This window comes from Propithecus coquereli, unplaced genomic scaffold (genome assembly GCF_000956105.1).
Source record: "Propithecus coquereli isolate 6110/MARCELLA unplaced genomic scaffold, Pcoq_1.0 Scaffold821, whole genome shotgun sequence".
Lineage (NCBI taxonomy): Eukaryota > Metazoa > Chordata > Mammalia > Primates > Indriidae > Propithecus > Propithecus coquereli.
The window spans coordinates 535,205-547,081 of NW_012154408.1; the positions used below are offsets into that span (position 1 = coordinate 535,205).

Sequence of the window (11,877 nt, forward strand, 5' to 3'; positions counted from 1 at the left end):
GCCCCCAAATAATTACAATAGTAACCACAAATATCACTGACCACAGATCACTATAACAGATATAATAATAATAAAGTTTTAAATATGCAAGAATTACCAAAATGTGACACAGAAATATGAAGTAAGCACATGCTGTTGGAAAAATAGTGCCAACAGACTTGAGCAGTGCAGGGTTACCACAACTTTCAATTTGTAAAAAATGCAATATTTGTGAGGTGCAGTAAAGCAAAGCACAATAAAATGGGGTATGCCTGTAGTAATTTCCACAGAACCATACCAATATTGCTAATATCAAAAAGAATACTAAGTGCCATCTAAGATTTTTTTGTCATTTTCTTTGTCTTTAGTATTTCCCCAGGGATATATGCACAAAAATATCATTTAAACTTACTGAAGTAATTGTTTTCTTTTCTTATAAAGTATGGTTCATTTGTATCAGTTTGTTTTCAATATTTAGAGTCATAAATATTTCAATATTTCGGTCATTTTGTCTCTTTGTTTTATTTCAGTTTATTTTTATTTTTTGATTATGTAAAATATTTGCATGGCTCAAAATAAAATTACATGCAAGAAAAGAAACAAAGAACAGATGGGACAAATAGAATAAAAATGAAAATGGTAGATTTAAACCTAACTGTATTGATAGGTCCATTAAATGTAAATGATATAAAAGGCATAGATTATCAGACAGGTAAAAAACAAAGACCCAACAAAATGTTATTTACAAGAAATAAACTTTAAAGATAAAAACAAGATAGGTGGCCGGGCGTGGTGGCTCACGCCTGTAATCCTAGCACTTTGGGAGGCCAAGGCGGGCAGATTGTTTGAGCTCAGGAGTTCGAGACCAGCCTGAGCAAGAGCGAGACCCCATCTCTACTAAAAATAGAAAAAAATTAATCGGACAACTAAAAATATATAGAAAAAATTAGCCAGGCATGGTGGCGCATGCCTGTAGTCCTAGCTCCTGGGGAAGCTGAGGCAGTAGGATTGCTTGAGCCCAGGAGTTTGAGGTTGCTGTGAGCTAGGATGACGCCATGGCACTCTAGCCCAGGCAACACAGTGAGACTCTGTCTCAAAAAAAAGAAAAAAACAAGATAGGTTAAAAGTAAAAGAATGGAAAAATATATGCCACATAAACTCGAATCCAAGAAATTGGAGTGCCTAAATTATTGTAATATCAGACAAAGTGACTTCCAAATAAAGAATATTACTGGAGATAAACATTTAATAAAGATAAAAGGGAATCATCTTAAATGTGTGTGTACCTATAAATAAAACTTACAAATTCATGAAACAAAAATTTCCAGAACTGAAGGAGAAAGAGATAAACCTACAATTATAGTGGGAAATTTCAACACTCTTCTGTTAATAATAGAAGAAATAAGGAAAATTAGTAAGGACAGAGGAGACCTGAACAACACTGTCAACCAATGTGACCTATCTTGACCCAACTAACATGAATGGAACAGGGTACTCAGCCATGACAAAATGCACAATCTTTTCTAATGCACATGGAATATTTGCCAGGATAGGCCTTATCCTGGGCTATAAAAAAGTATCAATAAATTTAAAAGTGTTGAAATCATACAGAATATATTCCTGGTCATAACTTAATTGAAATAGAAATCAATAACAAAACATATGAAAAAATGCCAAATATTTGGAAATTAAACACATTTTAATATAAACTATGCATCAAATAAATCACAGGAAAGATAGGAAGTATTTTAACTGAATTACAGTGAAAATGTATTTGTGGTATGCAGCAAAAGCAATTTTTAAAGGGAAATTTATACCTTTATGTGCTTATATTAAAAAAGAAGAAAAGTTTAAAATTCATGACCTAAGCTTCCACCCTAGTAAACAATAAAAAGAAAAACAAATTAAACCCAAAGTAAGAAGAAGGAAGGAAATATTAAAGAGTAAAGGAAGAAATTATAAGAGTAACATTAAAGTGTGGAAATCATTGAAACAAAATGAGTAAACACTAAGGAAAGCTAATCAAACCAAAACTGGTTCTTTGACAGATTAATAAAATTGATAAAGTCTTAGCTGGACTGATCCAGGAAAAAGGAGAAAAAACACAAATTGCCAATATCAGAATGAAAGAAGGGATATCACTATAAATTCTACAAACATGAAAAGATAATAAAGGAATTTTATTATTCAATGCGGTTCTCTTGATATTAAGCTCTTTTTATTAATCTGAAATGTCCGTTTTGCCCTCATTCTTGACAGAATGAGTTATGCCAGTAAATTTGACAATTTAGGTGAAATTGACAAATTACTTGAAAGCACAAATTACCAAAACTTTCACAGGAAAAAATTGAACATCTGAATAGCAATGTATCTAGTACACAAATGGTAAATAAAAACTCCTCCCACAAAGAAAACTGTGGAGCCAATGGCCTCATTGGTGAATTCTATGAAATATTCTATAAAACATTTAAGGAAAAGTTAATGTCAGTTTTTCACAAGTCTTTCAGAGGAGAAGGAAACACGTGGATTCATTTTATGAGGCCAGCATTATCCTATACCAAAATCATACGAAGATATTGTAAAATCTAGTAACAAATGTTAGTATTTGGAACTGCCAATTCCTTGAGCTTTTAAAGATTATCAGTTCTTTGAATTTGCAAACCTAAACTTCCAGGTTAGGATTTGTTTTCCTCAGACCTGTCAATCAGTTGTCATTTTCAGCATCTCAAATTTTGCCGTTATTTTTCTCCATCCTTAGGGAATTTGTGCTTTTGTTATTTGAAAGTTTTTTTTTAATGCATTACTGTTACTTGTATCTCAGATCATCCTTCTGGGATAATTTTACTCCATCCTGAAGCACATCCTTTGGAGGTTTTCTCAGTGCAGTATTAAGCTCTTGTTAATCTGAGAATGTCTGTTTTGCTTTCATTCTGGACAGATGTTGCTGAGTTCATAACTCTGGGTTGACAATTAGTTTCTGTCAAAATTAAAAATTAAAAAGTCAAAATTAAAAACATGTTATCTAACTGCGTCCTGACTCCCTTTGCTGCTGTTTAGAAGTTGCTATCATTCGATACATGTTCCTTTATAGGCAATCTGTTCTTTTCCTCGGGGTCCTTTGAGGGTCTTCTCTTTGTGTTTAGTGTTTATCAGTTTCAATACGCTGTGCATGGGCATGGATTACTTTTATTTTTCCTTGTTGGGATATATATTGTGTTTTCTATTTCCAAAGATACCTTTTTATTTTAATCAGTTCTGTAAATTTGCACTATTTTCTCTTTAAAGATATCTCTTCTCCATTCTATTATCTCCTTTAGAGTCTCTGATTTAAAACACTTAGAACTTTTCATTTTATCTTCCATATCTTTTTGAAATGTTCTGTCTTCTTATCTCTCTGTGCTGCATTCTGGGTGATATCTTCAGATATGTCTTCCAGCTCACTAGTTCTGTCTCCAGCTATGCTAATTAGCTCTTTAAGTAACCCACTAAGGATTTGTCATTTCATAGTTTTTCCTTTCTGAATTTATCTGTTTCTGTTAATAATTGTTCCTTGTTTATTGGTCATTTTTGTTCTACCTGTTCTGTATTGTTTCTGACAAGATCTGTGATCTTGGATGTCTGAATCTGTTTGGTTTTTTTCCTGCTGACTTTCAATTATAGTGACTTGTTTTCTTATTTATTTGATCTTGGTGTCGTGTTCATAGCTTGGTTTTGATTGTTGGCGGTTGAGGGGTGCTGCGGTTCACATTAGTGGTTGGGAAGCTTCCTGTAGGGAACATGGCTTCCGGACTTCCCAATCAGAAGGGGCACCTCCCACCTTGAGGGTCCTGCTCAGCGTGGGGCACCAGGCTCACCTCTGCCTGTGCTGCTGGCCCACGCTCGCAGCAGCCCTCGGGAGCCCTGCCTCTGTCAGCTGTTCTTGAGCTCGTTGTCTTTGCCCTGACCCCAGCTCCTCCTTGTTCCAGCCTCAGTTCAGTGTTTTTGTTTGCTTATTTTTACAAGTGGGGGGAGGGAGTCCTCCCCGACATCTTATGAAAAGGACGGTGTCGTGGATGGTGTGTCTATGCAGAGTTTAGAGTCCTGGAGGAGGCAAAGGGGAAGCCGTGTGAGATCTGCTGGTGAGCGTCTGGGGCAGGGGACTGGCTGTGTGGGGCCACAGCCCTGAGTCCTGTGCACCCTCTGCTCAGATGTGGGCTTGTCAGTGGGCGTGCCAGCCACCTTCCTAAGAGTACAATAGCATTCTGTCCCCTCTCCTCCAGCGCACCAGCTAGATTCCTGAGGTAGATTCCTTCATTGGTTTACTTTCACCATCTGTCTCCCTCAAATCTCAGTGCCTAACATAACGGGACAGTCCTCCAGATGTGCGCCCTAGCGACTTCTGCAAAGGCACCCCATGTCAATGTGCAAGTTGATGGGACTACAGGCACATGCCACCATGCCCAGCTAATTTTTGTAATTTTGTAATTTTTGTAGAGATGGGGTCTCACTGTGTTGCCCAGGCTGGTCTTGAATTCCTGGCCTCAAGAGAATCTCCCACCTCAAACTCCCAAAATGCTGGGATTTCAGGTGTGAGCCATTGCATCTGGCCACCTTTTAGGGTTCTTAAGGGACTTTACAGGCTCTGTGATAGCACAGGGTCTTGTGAATCTGGTCTCACAGTCTTTGTCATTTGACTGGAGTGTTCAGTCCACCTGTTCAGGTTTGAATCCATTATCTGTGTGTTGCTCTGGCACACTTTGGATTTTGCACTCCTGGTTGGGTTAACACAATCAGCCTGCTCCCCCAAATCCCATGCCTAATCACCCCAACTTTAATGACTCAGTGAGTCTGATTTGTAATTTGCAAACTCTGCAGATTTAGGGATACCAGAGCTGGTGTTACGTATGTTTGGAGTGTTCTGATGGTTAGTTCATGTCCTGGGGAACCCCATGAGTCCTGAGAGCACAGTGTGATCTGCAGGCAGGTTTAAGGGTGCTTTCTTCCATGTGCCTCAGCACCACCTGTCCAGAAAATGTTAGGAAAATTTTTAATCAGAGGTTTTTCAGATCTTCACATAACCTCAGAACTCATACACTTGTGAGCTTGGGCTTATGCTCAGGAGTTTTCAAGGGTAGTGGGAGGGGATGGATGCAGGGTGGTGGGAGGTGGGCTTAGGGTCTGGGGGAATGCAGGTGGTGGATTCTGGGCCTGGGATCTGATTCTAGAATCATCGGGGCTGGAGGGTCTTAGCCTTCAGGAGAAAGGGTACTTTGCCAGGGTCCCCTTGGAGCGAGGAGCTGAGTTGTTGGGAGGGGCCTGGGGAGAAGAGCCATCCCCTGCACATCTGTTTTCAAACTGCTTGGACCAGGCTGGTCGCTGGGACTCTAAGGACCTCGCCCTCTGCAAAGGGCCACACATATCAAAGTGGGCCTCTTAGGAGCATCTGGACTGGCCCAAGCTCAGGTCCCCAGGAGGCATCTGCTGTAGGCTGGTCAGCAGGGCTCTGGGTCTCAGTGGCTGCAAGGCAGAGCTGTTCCCTCGGGCACCAAAGGGTTCGCCTGGCTATGAGCTCTGAGCTTCTCGCTTGCTCCTGGGGCCTCACTGTGGACACTGGGACTGTGGGGTGCGCTGGCTGCCCCTGTATTGCCCTGATGGCATGCAGTGTCTCCTGACACCCATGAAGCTCAATGGGGCCCATTGTGGGGACGGCGCATCCATTCCCCCTTGCCCAGCATTGCGAGGTGCCTATCGAATGTGTGTCCCCTGTTAACGCCCGCCCAAAGAGAGAGGCTCAAGGACAGTGGTGATATTTGTCAGGAACAGATAGTCTTCATTCAAACACAAAGAGATCAGTAACATGAAAATGCCAAATGCGGTTCCCGAAACTGCGCCCACTATGTTTGCGTCTCACACTGTTGCCCCTGCTTGGATGCTGGTGCCGGGTCTGAGGTATCTCACAGCCATGTGGGTGCCAGCTCCTGTACCAGGGAGGTCGTATTACCTGGGCACTGGTGCAGGTGCTGTCTGCACAAAAGACAGCCTCCCCGAGCAGCAATAAATTACAATGGGACCAAGTTTGGAGCAGAGCCTCGTGAGGAGTCTGAGTGCGCAGGGTAGGGTGCCCTAAGAGAAGAGACGGAGCAAGGAGCCTGTTCCCAGACCTCCCTTCCCTGCCACCAGAGGGCACTTCCTGAGTCCTCAGCCACCTGCACACTCAAGCCTGCGTGGAGCCCCCCTGCATCCCTGACCGGAGCACCCCAAGGTTCAAGGGGGCCCCAGGGGTGGCAGGGCTCTGGTCTTAGACACAGTTATCAGGGACACACTCAGCCTCTTCTTCGAGCTCGGGGCAGGGGTTCCCGTTGTTGGCAGGCTGCACGCGGACATAGCGAGTTCTGGTCTTGGCTCCCAGCTTCCCGCAGGGGCCTGCGCATAGCCCCCAGGACGACCACAGGGAGACCTCGCAGTCCAGCGGCGTCTCTGGACCTGCACCAAGCACAAGAGAGACCGATGTGTGACATGTGAACACCCTTGGAGGAGGCTCTTGGTGAAAACAGAGGGGACTCCCGCAAGGACTGTCACCCTCTGGGGCTCAAAGAGACACAAACACAGAGGAAGCCACAGGTCAGAGGTTACCACATACAACCGCCTACAAACAACCAACGCCTCGAGTCGTGTGGGTCTGCAGCGAGAGCTGGATCCGTTGCCCAATCTGGTGTCTTGGGCTTTGGGAAACTGACCCCAGGAAGAGTGGAAGATGTTCCTGCGCAGACCCTGCTCTGACAAGAGACCCCGCCTGCTGCATTTATCCTAATACAGATGCGTTTCTGAAGACGTGTTGGGCACTAGGCTGAGCTGTTTGGTTGTGGGACCTTGTCCCTCCGTGAGGCTCATTTTCAGTATTGTCGTTCTTGTTTTCCTGTGTCCGATGTGTTTCCATCAATTTAAACGTCATCAATTTTGCCCGTGCTGTGCACATGAGCACAGAGTGATGTCTTTGGTCAGCAACAGGGCAGTGGCTCCACTGGACTCTCCTCACAGACCCTGCCAGCTCCTGTGACCGTCTCTGTGGCAGCTGAAGAACGAGACTCATACAAACAAGTCACAGGTGCTTGGGGAATTCAGGAAGGAAGAGGGCAGCGGAGGGGCCAGGGCGCCTGGAACAAGGTGGGGTAGGTCTGAAAGGACCCCTAGAAGCGAGGGCAGCCAGCCTGGCAGGGGACACTTGAGCCCGCACTGCCACGTGGTAGCTGGGAGGCCCCAAGCCACATCCTAGCTCCCTGGCTGTGGTGAGGAGTCAGTGAGCAGCCGCAGGGTCCTGGGGCCACAGCACGCTTCACACGCCGACCTCCAAGCCCGGCAGGTCCCCGAGAGGAGGTGGAGGGCAGGGGTGTCCCACATGTCAGCAGGAAGCCCCCACCGCATGCCAGGCCCAGTGTGGCGGTGGAGACCCTCGTGAGCAGTAGCACCGGCTCCTTCCCTGCGTTGAGAGCGTGGCGGTGCTGGGGAGAGAGCTGCCAGGGCACAGGGAAGCGGAGCAGGCAGGGAGCTCAGAGTGCCTGGGGCACATGGAGCACAGGGGCATGTGTGGTCAGGTAGTACCCCTCAGACATCCGGAGTTCTGGGTAGAGAAGGGGCTTGGCTCTACCCTACCAGGCTGGTGCCAGCTCTTTGGTTGATATTCTCACCATATTGTCCCCAGCCAGCTCTGTGTGCCTTCTGCCCTCTCCTCTCCACATCCTGTCCCCCACTTGGGGGGACCCTGGCGTCATATGTGTGGTGGGCTCAGGGCACTGTCCCCCACACCCTCCCCTGCAGCACCCTTTCTGCTTGGCCACAGCTGACTTTATCATTCTGCTGGCTGAGGTGCTGGCCAAATGCTCCCCTGCCCACTATGGCTGGGTGCCCCCTGGAACAGGGCAGATCGCACCTCTCTGGACCATCTGCCCACAAGTGGTTCTTCCCGCCAGACTGTGCCTTGTCTGTGGCACATGTCTGGTGCTCAGAAGTGTTTGCCCATTGGATGAAAGACTGGTGCGCGTCCACCTGGAATGGTGCATCCACTCAGACAGTTGAGCAAGGACATGCCGCCTGAGCTGGGCAGGGGCAGCACTGCCCTCCAGGGCCTGCAGAGAGGCCAGCTCTGACTCAGACGAGGAGGAAGGACCCTGTGCTGGGCACAGCCTTTGGCCTGGGGTGCAGTTCCCATCAGCCGTGAGGAGCTTGCTGCCTCCTGCCCGACCTGACCCTGGAGTCCAGTTGAGGCCCACCTGAGAGGCTGGTGGTGTGTGAGGTGGCCCTGAGCCTCCCTGGACTCCGGCCAGCAAGGCAGAAGACAGCTGGGCCCATCGCTAGCAAGTCTCCTTGGCCTGCCAGGTTTTGGTTAACTCTAATTCTTCCACAGGAAACATTTGTGTGGCCTTTTGAATTAAGTCCCCTCATCTTGGGGGTCTCTCTGCAGACAGGAAGCTCATCCTGCCCCTCCAGTGTCTGCAGCAGGTGAGACTGGGAGACCCAGTGCCAAGGAGCACTGTCCCAGGACCCAGGAGACTCCAGGAGCGGCTGGTGGCTGCTTGGGAGCTGGTGGCCATCACTCAGCCGTGGTGGTAACTGCTAGATAGTACTTCTGGGGTACCCCTATGCCAAGGCGCCTATTAGCAGAACCCTGAGCTGGCTGTGGTGGCATTGGGTTCAAGACCCCCCCAACAGGAGCCCCTGCAGCACGGCTTTCACCCTGTGGGCACTGATGCCTCCGCCGACAACCTCTCTCTCTCTGCAGGGAGGGGACAGACAGGATCCGCTTTAGTGAACGTCCTCACCTCTGTCCCTGTCAGCTGTGACATACAGGTTACCTGTGGGCACATTTCTGATGGGACATTGCCCTCAAATACTCTGGGCTCTTCTCATTATTCACCTCTAGGCTGTCGTAACGTAAGATGCTTCCAACTACAAATAGTGTGGCAGTTGAATCCTCAGTTCAGTGTTTGAGTCAACCACCCTAAATCTTTTCAATTATCTTGCAGTGAATGCTATGAACCCCCCATTTGAAGTTGCTCAGAGACTTGGGTCCTTGTGACCCACACAGCAACGTTCTCCTCAGAGGGACTGTGTTGAGGATAAGACTCACCTGCACACTGCAAAGTGCCTGGCACAGAGGAGGGTCACCGTGTGCGCTGCCACGGGGGGCATCTGAGCCAGGGCTGGGGGCCCACCCCGTGCTCCCAAGGGACATGTGCCCCACAGGGCAGGACACAGAATCCTGAGCCGTGGCTTCTCCCCCACAGGACATGGCCAGAGGTGCCTCAAGTTTCCCTCTGAATCCAAGTGCCTTGGGCCCTGGCGTCATGTGTGTGGTGGGCTCGGGGCACCTTCCAAGCCCCCAGGAGTCATGAGTGTGGCGGGCTTGGGGCACCTTGCAGGCCTCCTGGGCCTACCCCTTCTCATCACCAGTGTCCTGGGCTAGCCCCTGCAGTGTGGGGTGGGAAGCTTGGCAGTTACCTGAGAGGCTGTCAACAATCTCGTTGTCCCTGCTGGCCAGGCCTGGGGCGGGGGGGATGAAGGCCCTGGGGCCCTGCCGGAGCCGCACCAGGGTCACCCTGGCGATGGGAGGCAGGGACTTCAGCCTTGGGTAATAGAAGGAGTTCGCCGGGTGACTGGGCGAGGAGGACGTTATCTGGGGTGGAGGAAGAGGGGCTTGGCACCGGGGTCTGAGAAGCCCACCTTCTCGTGTGTGCTGTCCCCACTGGGGCCAGTACCCCATGTCCAGGAGGGCGGTGCCAGAAAACAGCCCCCAACCTGGGCTCCTCTGAGTGACACACAAACCCGCACAGCCCTAGGAGTAGGCTGGCCATGCCCTCCGCCTGGTGTGTGCCAGGCAGGGACACATGCACTGCACTCATGTGCCAGGCAAGGACACATGCATACCTTAACGCAGCCCCAGAAGTGTGAGCTTGGAAACTGAGGCAATAAAAGTCAAGACCCCCCATGATGGCCTCCTCCCTGTGGTGGGGCAGGACTGCAGCCCTGCTCACTGCTGGGCACCAGAAGCAGAGCCACCTCTGGCAGGCAGAGACGCTTGGCTCTGGTCTTCCCAGAGTGGGCAGTGTCAGGCACAGCACAAGTGACAGAAGGTGGCAGGGGCTGTCAGTCACTCACCTCAGTTACTGTGTCCTGTGGGATGGTTGCAAAGTTGGGGGAGGAGAAGGTGAAGCCGCTGTCTGTCCCGGCGTCATGTGGGTAAAGGTCCATGGCCACCTGCTCCTTCCAGCGGCCTCCCTCGCACAGGTCCAGACTGTCGATGCCCACAAACCAGTCAGGGCTGGGGACTATGCGCACCACGAAGGACACCTGAGTGCAGCCACAGCTCAGCCACTTGCCCAGGCCACACACCCAGGGACCGCCCACCCCTGCTGGACTGCACTCACCAGCGAGTGTCTGGAGTGGACCTCCAGCTCTGTGGAGGTCTGCCCGGTGCCACTGGGGACAGCGGGGGCCGAGAACACTCCATGCACGCTCTGGAGCTTCTCCCCAGCGGCCTCGATCTCCCTCATCAGGGCCCAGGCCTCCCCTCGCTCTGCAAAGTCCCGCAGCCCATTGCTGACATACTCGTTCTTCCTCCACATGCTGTAGTCAGAGCTGTGAGCAGCCCCTGTGGGACGACCCGGCAGAGTCAGCAGCCAAATGTGAGAGGCAGCAGGGCCCCAGGCTTGGATCCCGGCTGGCCACCCTGAGTGGACACCATGTCATTCCTTCCCTGAGTTCCCTCGGCTGCAAGGCAGGGAACCCCATCCATCCCTGGCAGATGCAGACCATGACATCCTGTGGCTGCACACTGCCTAGATACCTGCTGGTATGACCAGTGTCCAGCCAGTCCTCCCCAGACTCTGCCACCCTGCCCTCACCACATCGCCAGAGCCCAGAACATCACTCACCTGCATGCAGTAGGCACTTAGCAAGTATTTCATGCATTGATGGCTCTTTGATGTGAGTGCCCTCCAAACTGCGGAGTGCTGTGCAGCTGCTGGGATGACAATGTCCCCATGCTGCAGCCTCCTGGGTGGAGTAGGGTCACTGCTGAACATGCCCTGAACTGGGGGTGAGGGAGGGGCTTCACTTACCCAGCAGCGAAGACCACTGCGCAGGGGGCCGGAACAGCGGATACTGCTTGGGGAAGGCCGTCTGGCTCCACTTGCCCGTGAAGGTTATGCTGTATTTGGCCAGGGGTCTGGCCATGCAGACGGACTCTCCCCCAAAAGACTGGCCGGTGGTGGAGCTGAGTGTGGCCAGGAGGAGAGTCCAGAGAGCCCTGCCCAGGGTGGAGGCCAGGCTTGGGTTTTCCATCACCTAGGAGCAGAGGGGGAGAGCGGCAACGCGCTGGCACCCTCTCCAGATGCTCCCTGCAACGCGTCAGTCCCCAGGGTTGAGACCAGAAAGGGCTCCCAGGCGGCACTATGGGTGCTGGGGGCTCTGAAGATGGTCCCGAGGTTCCTGAACATCCCTCCCTGCTCTGCAAAACTTCCCTGCTGAGCTCCGGAGACCCCCATCCTCGGGAAGTTAAGGCTAGATTTGCCCATCTGCCTGCAAGAACCGAAGGGTAACGGGCAGGGTTACAGGCTGGAGGATCACTGCGCACCCGAGCGAGTGGCAGCGGCCAAGGCCAAGGCACGGAGCTGGCGGCCTTACAGCTCTCTGGGCTGGTCTGGGCACGGCTGGGGAGGCTCTCCACTGTGCCTCTGCCCTGGAGGGAACTGTGCCCAGGACTAGATCAGCAAAGCTCGGGGTGTGGCCAGTCCCAGGGTGGGTCTCCCTCGTGGGGCGTTGCAGGTTTCTGGCCTAGGGGAAAGCGCCAGGAGGCCCTGACCCTCTCTGGGTCTGGGCACCCAGGGGAGGAAGACCACACGGTACTCACCAGGAAGGAGCAGC

General features: G+C 50.6%; 1 protein-coding gene across 1 annotated transcript; it reads right to left on the bottom strand.

The window, feature by feature from the left end:
• Nucleotides 1-6,239: 6,239 nt before the first annotated feature.
• On the bottom strand, nt 6,240-11,295 carry SPON2 (spondin 2, extracellular matrix protein). Its single transcript, XM_012663659.1, has 5 exons — nt 11,073-11,295; nt 10,380-10,603; nt 10,111-10,302; nt 9,454-9,628; nt 6,240-6,441 (listed from the first exon to the last, which is right to left on the bottom strand). Exons 1-5 carry the CDS (start codon nt 11,293-11,295, stop codon nt 6,257-6,259), a joined length of 999 nt encoding a protein of 332 aa, XP_012519113.1. The 3' UTR covers nt 6,240-6,256.
• Nucleotides 11,296-11,877: the final 582 nt, after the last annotated feature.

What these genes read in the sequence shown, in the direction of transcription:
- SPON2 (XM_012663659.1), bottom strand. Translation starts at nt 11,295, where the DNA reads ATGGAAAACCCAAGCCTGGCCTCCACCCTGGGCAGGGCTCTCTGGACT. An exon ending in GCAGTGGTCTTCGCTGCTGG is followed by an intron (nt 10,604 to 11,072) that starts GTAAGTGAAGCC and finishes GTCGTCCCACAG; the next exon opens with GGGCTGCTCACAGCTCTGAC. An exon ending in TCCACTCCAGACACTCGCTG is followed by an intron (nt 10,303 to 10,379) that starts GTGAGTGCAGTC and finishes GGCTGCACTCAG; the next exon opens with GTGTCCTTCGTGGTGCGCAT.